Source organism: Pelophylax lessonae (assembly GCF_965119305.1).
Source record: "Pelophylax lessonae genome assembly, chromosome: 7".
In the NCBI taxonomy this organism is placed as follows: Eukaryota; Metazoa; Chordata; class Amphibia; order Anura; family Ranidae; genus Pelophylax; species Pelophylax lessonae.
In genome coordinates this window covers 53471282-53493634 of record NC_138774.1, presented here as the reverse complement: position 1 = coordinate 53493634, position 22353 = coordinate 53471282, and the positions used below count along the sequence as shown (strand labels likewise).

Genomic DNA, 22353 nt, shown 5'->3' with positions numbered 1-22353 from the left:
ATATGAAATTTCCCCAAAAAAAATGTAAAAATCAAAATTTTTTAAAATTTTCGGCCAATTTGTTTTATGCTACCTATGTTTGGTAAAAAAAAAAAAAAATCGCAAAAAGCGTATTTTGATTGGTTTGCGCAAAAGTTATCGCGTTTACTAACAAAGGGAAAGATTTCTGTCATTTTTGGTGTTTTTTTTTTTAACGTGTAATGGCGGCGATCTGCGATTTTTTTTGCGGTACTGCGACATTGGGGCGGACAGATCGGACCCTTGACTGACATTTTTGACACTTTTGGGGTTACCAGTGACATTTCTACAGTAATCAGTGCTATACATATGCACTGTTACTGTAAAAATACACTGGTAGTGAAGGGGTTAACTTTATTTGGGAGGGAGGGGCTGTGTGTGTCCCTAGGGGCGTGCTTTCTACTGTGATTGGCTGTGGCTTGAGCTGTAAGGACACTGATCAACGGATCTACATACTAGATCCGTGTGATCAGTGTCTTTACAGCGAGGAGAATGACAGGTGGCTTGTTTACACAAGCTGCCTGACATTCTCCCTCTCCCCCGCCGATCGCCGAGTGACCGGCGGACATCGGGTCCGCTGGTCACACGCGCGGGGGGGGGTCCGTGACCTCGCGAGAGCAGGGGCGCGCGCTCGCTCCCCAGAGCCTCACAGGCGAGCGACGTAGACCTACGTCACTCTGCCTGTGAGGGGCCGACTGCCGCAGTAAATATACTGTGAGCAGTCGGCAAGCGGTTAATATTAGGACACCTACCTGTCCTGGAGTCCAGCGATGTCGGCACCGCAGCCGATGTTTCCATCGGCTGTCAGGGGCTGCTGCCGCCATTGATGGTCAGGGAACCCGGCAGTGAAACCTTGCGGCTTCACGGGTGGGTCCCTACTGCGCATGCGCAAAGCGCGCTGCACATTCAAATTGGCTCGGCGGCGGAGGATAGGAGGAGGGGTCCTCACTTTGCCGCAGCACCGTTCCCGGAAGTGGGGAAGGGTACCTGTCAAAAACAGGTACCCGTTCCCCCCTCCCCCCTGAAAGGTGCCAAATGTGGCACTGGAGGAGGGGAGGAAGCAAATGAGTGGAAGTTCCACATGTGGGTGGAACTCCGCTTTAAGTCCGCAGGCAGATCTCCGTTCTGTCACAACAGAAGACCCGGATCCCGTGTCTCTGCTAAGCAGGAGCACCAATCCATGCCTTCCCCTAGTACAAGCACCTCCCCCACAGTAGTAAAGCACATATCAGTTACACATTTAACCCTTTTATCGCCGGCTTTACTACTCTGGGGGAGGTGCTTGTTCTAGGGGAAGGCATGGATTGGTGCTCCTGCTTAGCAGAGACACGGGATCCGTGTCTTCTGTTGTGACAGAACGGAGATCTGCCTGCGGACTTAAAGTGGAGTTCCACCCGCTGCGGTGCCAAACTCCACCGCTCGCTGAACTCCAGGACAGGTAAGTGTCCTAATATTAAAAGTTAGCAGCTACAGTATGTGTAGCTGCTGATTTTTAATTTTTGGTTTTGTGCGCTGTCATGGTTTCCAGATGAGGGAACAAAAGTTGGATGCTGTAAGTTCTGGATGCTGGAACGCACCGTCGGATGACGTTGGTTTCCGAGTGCCAGAACGCAATTATATCTCCCAACCTATTCCCAGCGACCTTTAGTATATATAATCATCAATAACGTTCATTAGGTCACACCCCTGACGACGTCACATAGCGATGAAATGCGTAGGGAGGAGCGGATGACGCTGATACACGCTGGGACATGGTGGCTATTTTGTTGGCTTGAAACACAAGTTCGATAGATTCAGAACTGGAGCTTCGTAACTTATGTGTGAGTGGATCTTTTGATTTTAATAAATCGGTTATTACTTCTACACCATAAGGAGCTTCTTATCTATCTTTACATGATATGGTTTAACTGCGGAGAGGACCGTTAGAGGATTATTGAAGGATTCTTCTACCATCTTTACCTGATGTATATTGCGTATAGACCAGGGGTGTCCAAACTATGGCCCTCCAGCTGTTCAGGAACTACAATTCCCATCATGCCTAGTTATGTCTGTGAATGTCAGAGAATTACAATGCCTCATGGGAATTGTAATTCCTGAACAGCTGGAAGGCTGTAGTTTGGACACCTCTGGTATAGACCTTTGTAGTGAGGGTCTATATCAGGGATCCTCAAACTACGGCCCTCCAGCTGTTGCAGAACTACACATCCCATGAGGAATTGTAAAACTCTGACATTCACAGACATGACTAGGCATGATGGGAATTGTAGTTCCTGAACAACTGGAGGGCCATAGTTTGAAGACCCCTGGTCTATATAATATGGTAAGAGGCTGTGTAATTGGGTGCCGGTGGTGGTCCTCACATACGAATTGAAGATACGCACGCTTCTTTCCACTAGGACTCTATCTCGGAATGTGGACTTTGGTTGATATGTAAATAGCACTGCACCATTCTCATATTACCATGCACAGCTCCACCAGATTCTGTGTGCACCAGTTTTAGTAAATCTCCCCCATAGTTTATGTCCGCTTCCGAGGTACCCAAAAGTGATTTCTTTAGAATCCTAAGTGCAAAATAGATGATTCTGTGCTATAAAATGCTGAAAGATACATGCATGAAGGCCTATCCATAGGAAGATATGCGTTTTGGAGCTTTAAATTAATCCATAAGCTCTGTCACTAATGAGTACCAGTAGGCTGAAACAGTCCTCCTTTCAAATAGGTTCTGTGAGTCAGCAAAGGCTAAAGCTGACCACACTGTACATGTAAAGACTGCTCTTGTTCAGCCCAAAAGAAATCCATAGATTTTCCCATTCCTGCTAAACAGCAATGAAGGATCACCCCCCCCCCCCCCCCCATTGTTGGCTACTGAATTCTGACAGCCATCAATTGAGGCTGTCAGATCACCTGAACAGTGAGTGCAACTGATTGCCTGCAGCCGCTGTTCGGATCACTGTTTTCTGCCTGGCGCTTTTGATTTCTCGGTTGAAGTAAGGCTACGTTCACATCTTGGCGTTGCTATTACAGGCATTTTTATCAGCGTTTTTTCAGGCATTTTTATGGGCGTTTTTGCAGGCGTTTTACAGGCGTATTTTGTGCAGGCGTTTTTAGATTGAATAGAGACCAATGGAAAACGGTTTGGTGGTGAATTGGCGCAAGAAGAGGTCTCAAAAAAAAAAAAAAAAAGTCTGGTCCTGGGGACCCGGGGGAGGGGGAGAAGGGAGAAGGGAAACACCAGGGGTGGGGGGACCCCCAAACAGTTCAGGGGGTAGCTGTCCACTGTAGCGGCTGCCGGCGGAAGAGACAGAAGAGATCTCTGGGGGGAGACAAGAGGGAAGACAGCGCAGCGCCTTCTAAGTGCAGCAAGACATTTATTGAAGTATGTGCAGCAGTATTACACTCACATTTAGTCGGTGAATGGAAAACGCCTGTAATCTGCCCAAAAAGAAGCTCATGTACTTTGAGCGTTGGGCGTTTTGCTCACGGTGTCAAAACGCTCAGATGTGAACAGGGGCCATTGAAATGAATAGGATTTGTCTTGTTGGGCATTTTGAGAGCCGATCCTAGAGCAGAAAAACGCCCCCAAAAAGCCTACATGTGAACGGAGCCTAAGTCAAACCAGGTGGTGTTGGCAAGGCCATCCATGGCAAGAATTTCACCTAAATCAGACAAAATCCGTATATGACCAGCTGTGGTAAGACATTCATTTCCAGGCCGGCCATGTACAATGTCATTTAGACAGACATCACGTCTGCTTTTCTAACATTTGGAGCATTTCCTGAGGTCTCCGAGCCCTCCACCGATGACCTTCCTGAGCAGAGACACTTTGTAGGTGTGCACAATGGTGGAGAGGTCACAGGGGAGAGAAGATGGTGGTACACACAATGTCACTCACCCGGACAGGAAAACTGCATTTCCCCCTCCTCACCGACTCCTCGTCTGCCCCCCATTGGTGCGGGCGGCTGGCCTCCGGAACATACGTTGGTTTTTTCCTCCTCAGGCTCTGCCGCAACTTGTTCATCTCAGGAGCTGCCAGGCTGTAGATGCCAAAAAAAAAAAAAGAGACATTTTAGATTAAACCAAAACTCGTCCTCACTAGAATGTAAAACAAGTTTACAATGGCATTAGGTTGTTGAAGAAAACCTGTACTGAGGGAAATGTGTAGGCTGCCACTGCCAACCTTTCCTTCTGAAAATGCCAACTGCTTGGCTGTTATGCTGATCTGATATGCAGAGATGTCAACCCGAGGGAACAGTTTATAGGGTGAAAGTGGCACATACTTGGTTTGGCTATACTCCAAAACTCCAGGAGTTACAGAAAAATACCCTTGTGCCCCCCACCCCTACCCCGGCATTGCAAGGGTTAAATGCATATTAAGTCTTGGGTTAGAGGAGAAAACTGCAATACTATATTCCTCTCTCCAGCTGGCGACCTCGATGCGGTTAGAGAAAAAATAGTGCTGTGCTGCTCAAGTACCTAATGTGAACTCAGTGTGCAAACCTACAATAATAATCAAAAGGTCTCTAATCAATAATTAACCTCCAGAATAAACAACAGTGAAAAAAATAAAGACTCCACCTGATAGAAGCGAAATGATTAAAGACATATAAATGCACTTGAAGTTAACACCCTCCAGCCAATCTAACACACATAAATTGCAATAGAAGTGTATAAGTGAGCAAGTTGTAGATTGCAAGGTGCAAGGTGAATAGCGATAGATAGATAGATAGATAGATAGATAGATAGATAGATAGATAGATAGATAGATAGATAGATAGATAGATAGATAGATAGATAGATAGATAGATAGATAGATAGATAGATAGATAGATAGATAGATAGATAGATAGATAGATAGATAGATAGATAGATAGATAATGTGTATATCATAATAAAAAAAATCAAGATGCAACAATAGTAAACACCTGGCTGAGCAGCCAGTTCAATACCTTCCCTGAGGAAGTCACGTTGTACGTGATGTAACGCGTAGAATAGAAGCGTGGTGACATCACTTCCTGTTGGTGGCCAAGAGTCGCCATCTTGGTACACCCAGTCTTGCCTTACATGCAATGTTTTAATAGCCCTATATTTAGGCAAGTGTTATTTTAATGCCTTTTTTTTATCAATAAATACATTGATGCACTATAGGAAGCTCTTTGTTCTTATCTTTTGACCACTGATCCACCCAAGAGAGTGGCTGAAGGGGACTCATATCTTGTGCCTGGAGGGATACAGAGTGATCCCGGATGCTGGTGTAATTCAGTGTTTTTGATCTATGCTTTATGGGCCAACCAAGAAGTTAAGCACGCATGCCTGAAGGTGATCGAACATGGTTGTTTATTTTAAAGAATTTCAATATAAACTCACCGGACACTTTATTAGGTACACCTTGCTAGTACCAGGTTTGCCTTCAAAACGGCCTTAATTCTTCGTGGTATAAATTCAACAAGGTGTTGGAAACATTCCTAAGACATTTTGGTCCATAGTGACATGATAGCATCACACAGTTGCTGCAGATTTGTTGGCTACACATCCATGATGCAAATCTCCCGTTCCACCATATCCAAAAGGTGCTCTATTGGATGGAGATCTGGTGACTGTGGAGGCCATTGGAGTACAGTGACCTCATTGTCACATTCAAGAATCCAGTGGTGAGAAGATTGGAGCGTTGTGACATGGTGCATTGTCCTACTGGAAGTATCCATCAGAAGATGGGGACACTGTAGTCATAAAGGGATGGATATGGTCAGCAACAATTCTCAGGTAGGCTGTCGCGGTTAAACGATGCTCAATTGCTACGAAGGGTTCCAAAGTGTGTCAAGAAAATATCTCCCACACCATTACACCACCAGCAGCCTGAACCGTGGATACAAGGCAGGATGGATCCATGCTTTCATGTTGTTTACACCAAATTCTGACCCTACCATCTGAATGTCGCAGCTGAAATCGAGACTCCATTTTTCCAATGTTCTATTGTCAAATTTTGGTGTGCCTGCGCGAATTGTACCCAGAGTTTCCTGTTCTTAGCTGACAGGAGTGGCACCCAGTGTGGTCTTCTGCGGCTTAATGGCTCAATGTACGGTCCGTTCAGAGATGATATTCTGCATACCTTGGTTGTAACGAGTGGGTATTTGGTAGGAGATGATAGAAATGCAACAATAACTTAGTCTGCTCATTCTCCTCTGACCTCTGACACCAACAAGGCATTTTCGTGCACATAACTGCCACTCACTGGATGTTTTCTCTTTTTTGGGCCATTCTCTGTAAATCCTAGAGATGGTTGTGTGTGAAAATCCCAGTAGATCAGTTATTAAAATACTCAGACCAGCCCTTTGGCACCAACAACCATGCCACATTCAAAGTCACTTAAATCCACTTTCTTTTCCATTCTAATGCTCGGTTTCAACTTCAGCAAGTCATCTTCACCTGGTCTAGATGCCTAAATGCATTGAGTTGATGCCATGTGATTGGCTGATTAGCAATTTGTGTTACCAAACAATTGAACAGGTGTAATAAAGTGGTTGATGAGTGTATATGATGAATAGTATTTGTATTTGAAATTGAATGCTGTCATCATTATCCTTGTTTCATTATTTTGCGAGTCGCTCTGGTGTCAGGGCATTTGATGTGTACATGTTTTTTTTTTCTTTTTTTTTTTTTTTTTTTTTTAGATCAGTAGCTTGTTTTATAGAAAGACAACAATATTAATGACAGCCTAGCATCCTACAGCGAAACCAAGTCAGTAATGGCAGCTATCTTATTTCTCTCTGGACAGGATTCTTAGCAGGGTTAAGGGACAAAGGGCAAGACTTCACCCTCCACAAATCTGCCCTTCTCAAATACAACTCCTGCCTCCACACCTACTACACCACTCTCATCAAAACCCTCTCATCCAAACCTCCTCAAGTCTTTTCTATTCTATTAATTCTATTGATCGACCGATATCGTTTTTTTACCGCTGATACCGATATTTTGGTCATCGGATATCGGTATCGGCCGATATTTTCAGACATTGAAAAAAAAAAATATTTATTTTTTGTAATGTCTACAGGTACTGTGGTGGAGGGATCTGGGAGTCTAAAAGACCCCAAACCCCTCCTCTGCACTTAAAAGCATTCAAAACGCCAGGTTTGGCTGTTTTGAAAGCTGTACGTTTTTTGAATTGGGCGCCGCCAGTAACCGGAAGTGATGTCATGTCATGACATCACTTCTGGGTACTCGGCTGCGCCAAATTCAAAAAAATGGAGACCCGGTCAGATGGCGGCGGTGAAGATAGGATGCCCGGGTCTCCCGGTGGGACAGGAGACCCGGGCGAGCCGCGGAAGGTGGCGGGAGGGGGATGTCCCCTCCCACTCCTTGGAATGACAGTGGAGCGGCTTCTCAGCCGCATCGGTTGTCATTACAAGACAGCCGACCGTCGGCTATGGACAACGGTACCGGGGTGATGCCTCTAGCTGCAGGCATCACCCCGGTACAAGTACTTTCCCGAAATATCGGCAATATCGGTAAATCAAAAGGCCAATTCCGATATATCGGCCCTCGATATATAGGCTTTGCCGATAATCGGTCGATCACTACTTAATTCACCACCCACTGCGTCCCCCCACTAACTTGCTTACCCCCCAGGAGATTGCCAATCACTTCAAAAACAAAATTGATGCAATTCGTGATGAGATATCCAGTGTTTAGCTTCCTCCACCAACCAACACACCAGGTCCAACAGCACTCTCAACACTTTTCTCCTTCAACCCTGTGTCCAGCTTTCTCCACCAACCAACACACCAGATCCAACGGCACTCTCAACAATTTTCTCCTTCAGCCCAATAACTCGGGTATTTAACCTCTCCCTCTCTTCCGGTACCTTTCCCGCTCAAACATGCACTGGTTACCCCCATACTTAAAAAACCCTCACTGGACCCTACCTATTTGAATAACTTAAGACCCATTTCCCTGCTCCCATTTGCCTCCAAGCTTCTTGAACGCCTTGTTCACAACCGTATGAGTTGCTACCTCACTGACAATGACCTTCTCGATCCCCTACAGTCTGGCTTCTGCCCACAACATTCCACTGAAACTGCCCTACTAAAACTCACCAACGACCTACTAACTGCTGAAACCAATGGCTAATATTCCATTGTCATACTCTTAGATTTTTCTGCTGCCTCCGACACAGCTGACCACCCAGTCCTCCTCAATAAACTCCACTCCCTTAGCCTCCGTGACTCTGCTCTTTCCTGGTTCTCCTCCTACCTATCTCAGCGCACTTTCAGTGTTGCATACAACAAAATCTCCTCCGCTCCTCTTTCTGTTGGGGTACCCCAAGGCTCTGTCCTTGGGCCCCTCCTATTCTCTCTCTATACCTCTTCCCTGGGCCAGTTGAGAACTTCCCATGAATAGGGAGTATGAATGTGAGGGGGGCGCTAGCGGTAAACAAAGACTTAGCTGCTATGCTATAAACTTGTATCGCTATAGTGAAAAATAACATTGATGCTAAAAACCGTGACATAAATGCCACTATAGCGATATAAGTTTTTACCATACCACTTAAGTCTTTGTTCACTACTAGTGCCTCCTCATATTCATACTCATTATTCATGAGTAGATCACCTACACTATTGGGGAGCAGCTCTTAATTACATTTAATTTTTGATTATTATATATGGTATTTCAAATACCACTTCTATGGTGACGACACCCAGATCTATCTCTCAACTCTCTAACTCACCACCTCAATCTCTTCACGTGTCACAAAGACATATCAGTATGGATGTCACACCACTTCCTCAAACTCAATTCTAAAATGGAGCGTGCAATGTTTCCTCCTCCCCGATCCCCTCCTGACTTTACCATTGAGATCAACGGCACAACCATTGGTCCCTCCACACACGCCAGGGTGTTGGGTGTAATCCTAGACTCTGACCTCTCATTAAGCCCCCACATCCAATCAAATCTTGCCGCCTTAACCTCTGAAACATTTTCAGAATTCGCCCATTCCTAACTAATGACACCACAATACAACTTATTCGCTCCTTGGTTATTTCCCACCTTGACTACAGCAACTCCCTCCTCACTGGCCTTACAGCAACTCCCTCCTCACTGGCCTTACAGCAACTCCCTCCTCACTGGCCTTACAACTCCCTCCTCACTGGGCTTACAGCAACTCCCTCCTCACTGACCTTACAACTCCCTCCTCACTGGGCTTACAGCAACTCCCTCCTCACTGGCCTTAGAGCAACTCCCTCCTCACTGGCCTTACAACTCCCTCCTCACTGGGCTTACAGCAACTCCCTCCTCACTGACCTTACAGCAACTCCCTCCTCACTGACCTTACAGCAACTCCCTCCTCACTGACCTTACAGCAACTCCCTCCTCACTGACCTTACAGCAACTCCCTCCTCACTGACCTTACAGCAACTCCCTCCTCACTGACCTTACAGCAACTCCCTCCTCACTGGCCTTACAGCAACTCCCTCCTCACTGGCCTTACAGCAACTCCCTCCTCACTGGCCTTACAGCAACTCCCTCCTCACTGGCCTACCTTTACACAGGCTTCCCCCCCCCTTCAGTCTATCATGAATGCTGCTGCCACACTAATACACCTTACTAACCGATCCATGACTGCTGCTCCTCTCTGCCAATCTTTCGACTGGCTTCCCCTACCCCACCGTATTCAATTTAAAATACTAACCACAACATATAAGGCCATTCACCACATCGTCCCCAGCTACATCACCAAACTCATCTGCATATATCGCCTGAATCGTCCTCTCGGCTCCGCCAAGGACCTCCTGCTCGCTAGGTCCCTGGTTACCACCTCCCATGTTCGCCTACAGGACTTCTCCAGAGCCTCTCCCGTCCTCTGAAACTCTGGAACTCACTGCCCCAGCATGTCTGGTCAGCTCCTACCCTGTCCACCTTTAGGCTATCCTTAAACTCACTTATTCAGGGAAGCCTACCCCACCTCCACCTAAGAACTGTACTTGAGTCCCCTCTATCAGAATATTCCCTGAAGCCATTACCTTTTGTACCACCTCCCTCTCGCTTTAGTCTGTAAGTTCCATGAGCAGGGCCTGCCTATTCCTTCTGTATTGAGCTGTATTGTAATTGTGCTGTCCCATTGTACTGTTCATTGCAAAGCGCTGCATAAATTGTTGGCGCTATATAAATCCTGTATAATAATAATAAAAATAAGTGAAGCATTCAGAACTGGGGAGGAGGGGGTTAATAATAAAGCTGAACTTCAGGCAGTAAAAAGCTACCAATGAATGCAGGAATACATTTATAAAAAATATAATGGAATGTATTATTGAATGCAACTTGAAAAATGGAATAAGCAACTGACTTTGACCTAATCTAACGAGCAGCTCTGATTCCTCCTGTATTAAATTGCATCATAACTGTACTGTCTGCCCTCATGTTGTAAAGCGCATGCGCAAACTGTTGGCGCTCTATAAATCCTGTATAATAATGATATCAGCCTCTGGTGATCCTCTGCACAGCAGAGAAAAGACTTGGAGAGGGAGGAGAAACACAAGCAGCCAATCAGCCTCTGCTGCATGCACATATGCTGACCAGAGCTGCCCTTCCCTGCAGTTCTATCCCCATCGATTACATACCATTAAAGTGTTTTTACTGAGCACCAGTGCAAAGTTAAAGCTTTTCCAAGAATACAAGATTGCATCAAGCAGTAGCAGAGGCTCCTGTTGTCAGTCAAACGCCTATGAGGAGAGAGCTGGGGCATTGCCTACTGACTCTGTGTGACTCTATGGCTGCACACAGCCCGGACTGGGAGCATGCATGCACAGCTTCCTTCTCATCACCCAGCTTGCTAAGAAGGCACCAGGAGCAGAGAAAAGGTGACAGCGGGGATCTTCCAGAAGAGCAATATCATTGCGCAGAGCAGGTAAGCATAATCTCTTTTTTTTTTTTATTTAAAAAAAAAGTCACATCTTTTTCCAAATAAACAAATGTGCGTTTATGATTTTTTTTACACTGCAGCCTGCAAACTCTCAGTCAGCTGTCTGTTGTACCTCCCATGGGGGCAGACAGTTACTGAACTGCAGGAAGAATTATTGAATTAGGAGAGCGCTCACCAATCCCCCTCGCAGTTCATTGAGAATTATGGCATGGATCCTGTGTTCCTGTAAAGCACTGATCTATGCCTTCCACTAGTAAAAGCACCTCCCCCACTACACAAACACCAGCTAGGAACACATTTAACCCTTTGATTGCCCCTGATGTAACCCCTTCCCAGTCAGTGTCATTAGTACAGTGACAGTGCATATTTTTAGTACTGATCACTGGTCCTTAAAAAAGTGTCAAAAGTGTCCGATCTGTCTGCCGCAATAACGCAGTCCCACTATAAGTCGCTGATCGCCACTATTACTAGTAAAAAAATATAAAATAAAAATATCTTAAAGTTTGTAGAAGCGATAACTTTTGCGCAAACCAATTAATATACACTTATTGGAATTTTTTCCCCCAAAAATATGTAGCAGAATAAATATTGACCGAAATTGATTAGAAAATTCGATTTTTTTTTTTTTGGGGGGGGGGGGGAGGGGGGGATGTTTTATAGCTAAAAGTAAAAATCTTTTTTTTTTTTTTTTTGCAGAATTGTCGCTCCTTTTTTATTGGATATGTTTTAGAGCAGAAAGATGTTGCGTTTTTTTTTTTTTTTTTCAAAATTGTCGGTCAGTCTTTGTTTATAGCGCAAAAACATAGAGGTGATCAAATACCACCAAAAGAAAGCTCTATTTGTGGGGGGACGGACATCGATTTTATTTGGGTAAAGCGTCGAATGAATGCGCAATTGTCAGTTAAATTAATACAGTACCGTATCACAAAAAAATGGTCTGGTCAGGAGGGGGAAAATCTTCCAGAGGTCAAAAAAAAAAAAAAAAAAAAAAAAAGATTTTTGCATCACTTTAAAGGTGAACTATACTCAAACTCAGCTCCAGTAATACTGCGGCCTGGCTGCTAACATCTTCGAGCGGCTGGCTTCTGGGTCTTGATTGTCGCCTGATCTCATTGGCCAGGTGGGAGTGATGTCACTCCCACACATGCAGGGGAGTACAGTTAGATTCGGCATTGCTGAATGTGTACAGTGAGCTGCGCACATTGTACAGGGGCGGGCAGGCAGGTAAGTAACTTTAATGCCGAAAAAAGCATGTATGTTCTACATTAAAATTGCTGCCTGTTTACCCTTTTTGTTATTTTTGGCCTAAAGTTCCACTTTAAGTTTATTCCCAGACCACTGCGTAAATTTTAACATCAAATTTCGATTTCGTTTTAGTCATAGTCTTTTGAATAAAATGCCATTTTAGTTTTAGTCGTATTTTAGTCATCTGAATGGTTTTAGTTTTAGTCTTAACCACTTGCCGACCACCGCACGACTATTTACTGCGGCGGTCAGCCCCTCACAGGCAGAGCGACGTAGTACTACGTCACTAGCCTGTGAGGGTCTAGGGAGCGAGCGCGTGCCCCCAGAGGTGCACTCCCGCTCCCGAGTGGTCACGCGACCGTCGGTGGAGAGGGAGAAAGGCAGGCGGCTAATGTAAACAAGCCGCCTGTCATTCTCCCCGGTGTATGAATGATGATCATACGGTTTTACTATGTAGAACCGTTGATCACTGTTCCTACATCTCAAGCCACAGCCAATCGCAGTTAGAATCACGCCCCTAGGGACACACATAGCGCCTCCCTCTCCAAAAAAGTTAACCCCTTCACTGCCAGTGTAATTTTACAGTAACAGTGCATATGTATAGCACTGATTACTGTAGAAATGTCACTGGTAACCCCAAAAGTGTCAAAAATGTCAGTCAAGGGTCCGATCTGTCCGCCGCAATGTCGCAGTACCGCAAAAAAAAAAAAAAAAAAAAAAAAAAATCGCAGATTGCCGCCATTACCCGTTAAAAAAAAACAACAAAAATGACAAAAATCTTTCCCTTTGTTAGTAAACGCGATAACTTTTGCGCAAACCAATCAAAATACGCTTTTTGCGATTTTTTTTACCAAACATATGTAGCATAAGGCAAATTGGCTGAAAATTTTAAAAAATTTTGATTTTTACATTTTTTTGGGGAATTTCATATAAAAAAATGTGAAAAATATTGTTATTTTTGCAAAATTTACGCTCTTTTTTTGTTTATAGTGCATGCTCAAAAAATCGCACAGGTGATCAAATACCACCAAAAGAAAGCTCTGTTTGTGGGGAAAAAAAGGACGTCAAATTCGTTTGGGTACAGCGTCGCACGACCGCGCAATTGTCCGTTAAATTCACACAGTGCCGAATCGCAAAATAGGCCCTGGTCAGGAAGGGGGTAAAATCTTCCGGGGCTTAAGTGGTTAATTCAGTTGACTAAAATAGTGGTCATTTCATCGACAGAATTACCACTGCTGGACACCAGTGTAAAGTTGGAGTTTTACATTGAGCACCAACGCAAATTCAGTGTATTTTTGACAATTATTCACAAATTTAGTATGCAATTCGCTTTTACATTTTATTAGTGTTGGTTATATTTACATTTACACTCACCGGCCACTTTATTAGGTACCCCTGTTCAATTGCTTGCTAACACAAACTGCTAATCACATGGTGGCAACTCAATGCATTTAGGCATCTAGACGTGGTAAAGACGACTTGCTGAATTTCAAACAGAGCATCAGAATGGGGAAGAAAGGGGATTTAAGTGACTTTGAACGTGGCATGGTTGTTGGTGCCAGACGGGCTGCTCTGAGTATTTCAATAACTGCAGATCTACTGGAATTTTCACGCACAACTATCTCTAGGGTTTACAGAGAATGGCCTGAATAAGAGAAAATATCCAGTGAGGGGCAGTTGTGTGGACAAAAATGCCTTGTGGAGGTCTACAATTCTCAGAGGCTCACAAAAATTGCACAATAGAAGATTGGAAAAACACTGCCTGGTCTGAGGAGTCTCGATTTCAGCTGCGATATTCAGATGGTAGGGTCAGAATTTGGTGTGAAAGCATGGATCCATCCTGCCTTGTATTAACGGTTCAGGCTGGTGATGGTGAAATGGTGTGGGAGATATTTTCTTGGCACCTTTTTTTCCCACAAATAGAACTTTTTTTTTGGTGGTATATGATCACCTCTGCGATTTTTATTTTTTACTTTCTGCTATAAAACATTCCAAATAAAAAAAATAAAAAAAAAAAAAAACATTAAAATCTATTTTTTTTCATAATTTGTATTCTACTACATATTTTTGGTAACAAAAATCCCAATGAGCGTATTTTGATTGGTTTGCCCAAAAGTTATCGTCTCTACAAACTAGGGGAAAGATTTATATGTAATTTTTGATTAATTTATTTATTTATTTTCTAGTAATGGCGGCGATCAGAAATTTTTAGCGGGACGGACTGCGACATTGCGGTGGACAGTTCGGACCCCTAACTGACATTTTTGACACTTTTGGGGGGACCAGTGACATTACTACAGTAATCAGTGCTAAACATTTGCACTGTTACTGTAATAATGACACTGGCAGGGAAGGGGTTAACACCAGGGGTGATCAAAGGGTTAAAAGTGTCCCTAGGGGGTGCTTTTTAACTGTGTGGGGGATGGACTTGCTGGATGAACACAGAGAACTGTGATCCTAAATACAAGGAACACAGGATCCCTGTGTTCATCACTGACAGAACAGTGGTCTGCCGTGTTTACATTGGCTGACCATCGTTCTGTCTCCACAGGGAGCGACCGCGGGTGCCCGGCAAACATCGCGGCCGCCGGACCCCCTGATTGGCTCCCCCTGTGGCCAATCGGCATGTATGCGTGCCTCCTGCGGCGCGCGTGGCCCCACTAGCTGTCTCACAAAGCAACGTACAAGTATGTTGTTTCGTGGGACAGAGCCAACCTGCCGCAGTATAAATACGGCGGCTGGTCGGCAAGTGGTAGGCTGTGGGTACAAGTACACCTCGGCCTACCTGAGTATTGTTGCTGACCATGTCCATCCCTTTATGACTACAGTGTGCCCATCTTCTGATGGCTCCTTCCAGCAGGATAATGCACCATGTCACAAAGCTCAAATCATCTCACCACTGGTTTCTTGAATATGACAATGAGGTCACTGTACTTCAAATGGCCTCCACACTCACCAAGATCTCAAATAGAGCACCTTTGGGATGTGGTGGAACTGCGTGATGCTATCATGTTAGTAAGGACCAAATCTCTGAGGAACCTTGTTGAATCTATACCAAAAAGAATTAAGGCAGTCCTGAAGGCAAAAGGGGGTCCAACCTGATACAGGCAAGGTGTACCTAACAAAAGAGGTCGGTGAGTGTATATTGCTACTTACACAAACCAGGCCTGACAGGGAAACCCCTGCAGGTGAGGAGAATTGGGATTTTAGACCCCGTTCACATTAGGTCGCTCCGACTTAGGGGGCGCCCTGTGAAGTCGCGTGCAGCCCGACTTCGGCGCAACTTGCACGGACTTCATATAATGGAAGTCAATGCAAGTTGCCTCCAGGTTGCCCCCAAGTAGTACAGGACCCTTTTTCTAAGTCGGAGCGACTTGTGTCGCTCCTATTAGAACGGCTCCTGTACTACACAGTGTGAGCGACGGTGCACGACTTGTCAGGCTGACCAAGTCGTCTGACAAGTCATACCAGTGTGAATGGACACTAAGGCTACATTCTTTTACCGCGATTTTTACCGCGATTTTTGTGCAGGCGTTTTTAGATTGAATAGAGACCAATGGAAAACGCCTGTAATCTGCCCAAAAAGAAGCTCATGTACTTTTTTGAGCGTTGGGCGTTTTGTATACAGCATCAAAACGCTCAGATGTGAACAGGGGCCATTGAAATAAATAGGATTTGTCTTGTTGGGCGTTTTGAGAGCTGATCCTAGAGCAGAAAAACTCCCCAAAAACTCCCCAAAACGCCTACATGTGAACGGAGCCTTAATGTGCCAAAAATATCAAAAGAAAAACAAATCATAAAAAATATATACATTTTATTAAAGACAAAACAATAACACATGAAAGTACAACATGTGGTGTATCACATAGTACAACACATTATACAGTATGATGGATCGACTTGTTTCACCCACAATTTGGGCTTCCTCAGGATCCCGATGTGTGGCAGATTTCTTAAGAAGTACATCTATACATACATACATACATACATACATACATACATATATACAAACACCTTTTTGAGAAATCTGCCACACATCCGGATCCTGAGGAAGCCCAAATTGTGGGTGAAAAGTGTCGATCCATCGTACTGTAGGATGTGTTGTACTATGTGATACACATTTTACATGTTTATTTTTATGAGTCATTTTGTCTTTAATAAAATTTATATATTTTTTTATGATTTGTTTTTCATTTGATATTTTTGCCACATTAAAAATCCCCATTCTCCTCGCCTGCAGGGTTTTCCCGGTCAGACCTGGTTTACTTTGAGGTACTTAATTTATAGCAGATTGTGCCGGTATTTTGTTGATAGATATTCACTCTCCACCTACATAACTCATTGAACACAATAACGTACTGTAAGTTGTAGATGCAAACTTTTTTTAGGGGTTCTAGGATAGGAATGCTCCTCTGCAATAGGGCTCCCCCCCCCCCCCCCACACTACAAGGGTTAAAAGCTCGCTTAGGACTAAGGAAACAAGGAAAGTGTTTTTACTTACCCGATCCGAACGCTCTCACAGGCTTCCTCTGTGCTGCAAGACTGGTCCCAATAGCCTCCCCTCCATAGTCCATCAGTCGTTGGTCCTCTGACGTCATGAAGACCGATATAGGGTCCATAGCCCTGCGATGGATGGAAGGACGCTGAGGAACAGTCCACCATTGAAGTGTAGGGAAGCACTGGCTGCTGCGGGAGCAGAGGATTGGGTAAGTAGAGCTGCATTTCCCGTCCCCTAGATCTACACTAACATTTCAATCTTGCAGGGTGAGGGCAGCCCCATGGAGAAGGAGGATTTCTATCATCCCCGGAGTGGATGTCAAGGATTCCTCCAGGATAACAAAGGTGGAGAAAAGTACCGCAATAGCGTAAAACCCAACAAACAAATTGTGACTATCACCATAGGTGTGGGTAAATGAAAATTGTGATGTGATATGACCTCCACCACAATAAATGAAATAAATAAATCATGCAAAAATATAGGGAACTTAGGGTAAATAACCCCTACCAGAGAGGTTAAGGGTTGATGCCTTGAGTGATTAATGTGTATCGGTTGGAGTAGCCTCTTACCAAACAGAAAAAATAATGACACAGTGAAGAAAACGTTGAAAAAAAGGTAATCGTGCTGAACCACCACCAGCTGAATTCGCCTCTTACCCTGGATAGATATAGATTAGCCAAAGTGCACTAAACAAATCCAGTGTACCACTCAGGAGCCAGCAATTTCACACCTGTGAGAGTTGCCTCTTACCACATATGAAGTTGTATCAAGCCTGTAGGGTAAATCAAGTGGCCAAAGACCGACCCCAAATTGAATCCAAGCCTGTGTGTATACGAATAACCAGGGGATCCGACCAGAGGTGTAGGTAACTGGGTCTCAGAAGTTTCAGCAATATAGGATATCACCACCATAAGAAGAAAGAAAGGGCTCCCATAGCGTAAAACCATAAAAGCATTTTATTCCATAAAAGCAAAAAAAATTACAAAGACCAGGAATGGGTGAGCAATGGAGGTTGCCGCCGGCCGGACGGCTCCGCTCGTCCGCACTCGTGGGTCGCAGTCAGATGACGTCAGTACGCCGTTGCCCTCTACTGTACTGACGTCATCTGACTGCGACCCACGAGTGCGGACGAGCGGAGCCGTCCGGCCGGCGGCAACCTCCATTGCTCACCCATTCCTGGTCTTTGTAAGTTTTTTTGCTTTTATGGAATAAAATGCTTTTATGGTTTTACGCTATGGGAGCCCTTTCTTTCTTCTTATGGTGGTGATATCCTATATTGCTGAAACTTCTGAGACCCAGTTACCTACACCTCTGGTCGGATCCCCTGGTTATTCGTATACACACAGGCTTGGATTCAATTTGGGGTCGGTCTTTGGCCACTTGATTTACCCTACAGGCTTGATACAACTTCATATGTGGTAAGAGGCAACTCTCACAGGTGTGAAATTGCTGGCTCCTGAGTGGTACACTGGATTTGTTTAGTGCACTTTGGCTAATCTATATCTATCCAGGGTAAGAGGCGAATTCAGCTGGTGGTGGTTCAGCACGATTACCTTTTTTTCAACGTTTTCTTCACTGTGTCATTATTTTTTCTGTTTGGTAAGAGGCTACTCCAACCGATACACATTAATCACTCAAGGCATCAACCCTTAACCTCTCTGGTAGGGGTTATTTACCCTAAGTTCCCTATATTTTTGCATGATTTATTTATTTCATTTATTGTGGTGGAGGTCATATCACATCACAATTTTCATTTACCCACACCTATGGTGATAGTCACAATTTGTTTGTTGGGTTTTACGCTATTGCGGTACTTTTCTTGCTTTTCATGATCCCATGTCCACTGAGTTGATCGATCATAGAAGCTTGGATCTACTGTCAAGGTGACAAGTTTCCACGCAGCGAGACTGCCTTTTCCTTACCTTCATCTGGTAAGCACATACCCTTAAGGGAGTTTGGTCCTGGAATTTATCAATAATATTGTTTTGGACTTTTATGGACTTCACATCTCCATCTAATATATTTAGCGCGACTTATATGTATAATATTTATTAGGGTGTGGTCACACTTGAAGTTGCTGCTGTTCTAATTTATCTGTTCCTTTAGCGCGGTTATTATTCCCTTATTCCACAAAGGTGGAGAAAGGTCGTTGTATCCTATTGTATGTAATAGGCTTTCCCAGGACCTTGTAGGACTTTAGGTGTGTTTTCTGGTCTATTGAACGTAAGCCGGTTTCTAGAGTAATACAAGCATTTCCTAAAGCACAAAGCAGGAGGACTCAACGCCACCTTAAATATTGGTGAGATCAGACTTGACTGCATCCAGGAAGAAATGTGTTAATAATTCCCAGAATTCCAGGCTCTCCCCACCCTTCCAGACATATGTGGTTCAATTGAAAACATATGGGGAGCATTTTCCGGAAACAAAAAGGATCCAAGAAGGAAAGAGAATGAATTAAAGAAGGAAAATAAACACACACAGTCCCCTCCCCCGGGCAGAGGGCGTCCTGCATGGCAGAGATTACAGCGTCAAAAAGAGCGATAAACTGCCCTGCGCTAATCTGCCAGGAAAGAGGGAAAATATCGCCGTAGGACCTTCTAGGCAGCCAATAATGAGCAGCGCAAGTCTGTGACCTGACTGATTGAATTAACCAGCAATGGAATGCAATAAACGCACATTCCCTGAGAGATACGAGGCGGGGAAGCAGAGACGGCAGCGCCTACAACATTCCCATTAGGGTTATGTGTAAAGTAGGGAACACACTATAAGAAAATTGGGCAAACCATCGTCCGATTTTCCTCCTTGTTTCTCAGCAAATCAGAAACCGATGAACGAAAATTTGTACGAAAATTCTCGTACGACATATTCAGCGCAAAATCCACACTGGTAAATAAAATGTAGCTGAAAACTACAAGGTCAAAACAAATCCTCGAAATAAATATCAAATATAAACAGTGCAGCGCATGCTAAAAATATCTCATATAAGCAAAGGATAATAAGTATGGCAGGGAATAAAATATCACAATAAAATGGTATAGGAAATGGTATAGGACAGGACATAAATAAACCTAATTATAGGTAATAAACGTCCACAATGATGCTCTATATATATATATATATATATATATATAGATATATATATATATATATATATATATATATCTATATATAGGTTAAAAGTCCATCAATTGTCAAAAGAGATGCAGCCTTCTTGTGGTAAGTAATGAATCGGCCTCCCATACATAAGATGCGGAAAGAGACAGCTCATCCACCAAGGCAAACACTGCCTCTCACCTCAATGCCTCGACCCTATAAGGATCATACAGCCTGATTGCAATTCCCAAAATTATCCACTCCTTAAAGGTAGTCTCAAATAAAGGAAAGGTCTCCAAGTGGCTCCGTATGGGTATGAGAGGAGAAAGACAGATCTAGTGCTCTCTGTATGATTCCAATAAACTTTATTGTGCAATAAAAATGGTACTCACATATAAAGCATTGACCCAGTGCAAGCAGAAAGCGAGTGTATAGTCTCGTAAGCGTATAGTCCGCTGAGGAAGTCCCACCCACGGACGTAACGCGTACGGGGGAGGAATTATGAAGTCACCCGCGGCCATCACTCATATTTTTAGCATGTGCTGCACTGTTTATATTTGATATTTTTTGTTGTTGTTTATGGTTTCTGGTCATGCGTAGTCTTTTTCTGATTTCTCTTGTACAAAAATGATACATTTTAAACCAAAATCATTAGTTTTTTTTAGTACAAGAAAAATTTTGGAGTTTGTCCCTTCAAGAATTTTCGTACGAAAATTCGGAATCAGCTGTGGAAAGTTGCGTACACAATATACGGAAATTGTACAAAAATTCTTTGGACTAAAAGGTTTGCCTGATTTTCTTATAGTGTGTACGAGCCTTAGGATGGGTCAGAGGGATGAGCAAACTCTTAGATCCCAATTCCCTTCCTTGTTATAGTAGGTATTCAAACTGCTGCAGATTGACAGCTGATCCTCCGTCATAGAGAATGAAAAAATAATTCATTAGTGGAGGACTGAGCCAGGAACCCTGATGAAAGGATATGACCATAGAAGTAATTTAGGAGATATAAGAAGGCCACATGTGATTCAGTACAGCAGTATCCACACATAGCTAAAAAGTCAGTTTTAGGTGGAGTGAGCCTTTAAATACATATGCTGCCTTTATAGCCACCCTAAAGAATGAATATACCTCTATGATTATAAAAATACAAATAAACTGTTAAAATTGAAAACTAAAGCTTTATACCACTAAAGGGATGGACCACCATAAAGTACTTTTCAGCTGTAGGATACAGTTCTCCTCTTCCTTTATTGTATATGAAATATCATAGCATGTCCATTCACCCATGAGACCAAACTGAACAATTCAGACATCTGAAAGAAACTCCAGCATCTTTATAGGAATCCCTGTCCTGATCAAGGAGTATGTTTAGTGCCAGTAAATATCGTATACATACACTTGATGGAGGGGGATTATGGTGTGGGGTTGTTTTTCAGAGATTTGTTCCAACATGACTGCACACCAGTGCACAAAGCAAGGTCCATAAAGACATGGATGAGCAAGTTGGGGTGGAGGAACTTGACTGGCCTGCACAGTCCTGACCTCAACCCGATAGAACACCTTTGGGATGAATTAGAGCAGAGACTGCGAGCCTGGCCTACTTGTCCAACATGAATGCCTGACCTCACAAATGTAATTCTGGAAAAATGGTCAAACTTTCCCATAGACTCACTCCTAAACCCTGTGGTCAGCCTTCCCAGAAGAGTTGAAGCTGTTATAGCTGCAAAGAGTGGACTAACCTAATATTGAACCCTAAGGACTAAGACTGCGTGTAAGGCAGGTGTCCCAATACTTTTAGAGATAGAATAGATAAGATATATAAATTAGATAAGATCGATCGGTCGATCCAGTATCTCACAAAAGCAAGTACGCCCCTCACATTTTTGAAAATATTTTATTATATCTAAGGAACTAAGGAAATGACACTTTGCTACAATGTAAAGTAGTGAGTGCACAGCTTGTAGAACAGTGTAAATTTGCTGTCCCCTCAAAATAACTCAACACAGCCATTAATGTGTAAACCACTGGCAACAAAAGGGAGTACACCCTTAAGTGAAAATGTCCAACAATTGGGTACAATTAGCCATTTTCCTTCCCCGGTGTCATGTGACTCGTTAGTGTTACAAGTAGAGTTGCCACCTCATCCCTTTAAAACAGAACATAAATTAATTACACAGGTTCGGAGGCTAATTTAATGCAGAGAAGGCTCCAAGTGAGTTTAATTGCCACCTTAATCAGCCACAGAACCTGTGTAATTAATATGTGTTCTGTTTTAAAGGGATGAGGTGGCAACCCTAGTTACAAGGTCTCAGGTGTGAATGGGGAGCAGGTGTGTTAAATTTGGTGTGATCACTCTCACTCTCTCAGACTGGTCACTGGAAGATGGCACCTCATGGCAAAGAACTCTCTTAGGATCTGAAAAAAAAAAAGAAATGTTGCTCTACATAAAGATGGCCCAGGCTATAAGAAGATTGCCAAGACCCTGAAACTGAGCTGCAGCACGGTGGCAAAGACCATACAGCAGTTTAACAGGACAGGTTCCACTCAGAACAAGCCTTGGCTTGCCATGGTCAACCAAAGAAGT

The 22353-nt window shown here is 43.8% G+C and overlaps 1 protein-coding gene across 2 annotated transcripts in view; it reads right to left on the bottom strand.

The window, feature by feature from the left end:
* The window catches only part of NUMBL (NUMB like endocytic adaptor protein), a 188185-nt gene that overhangs the window by 39712 nt on the left and 126120 nt on the right, over positions 1-22353 (bottom strand). For both annotated transcript variants that reach the window (XM_082263139.1, XM_082263140.1), the window contains exon 3: positions 3911-4052. In XM_082263139.1, coding sequence (XP_082119265.1) covers positions 3911-4036 — 126 coding nt within the window. In that variant the 5' untranslated portion in view covers positions 4037-4052. The remainder of the gene's footprint in view (positions 1-3910; positions 4053-22353) is intronic.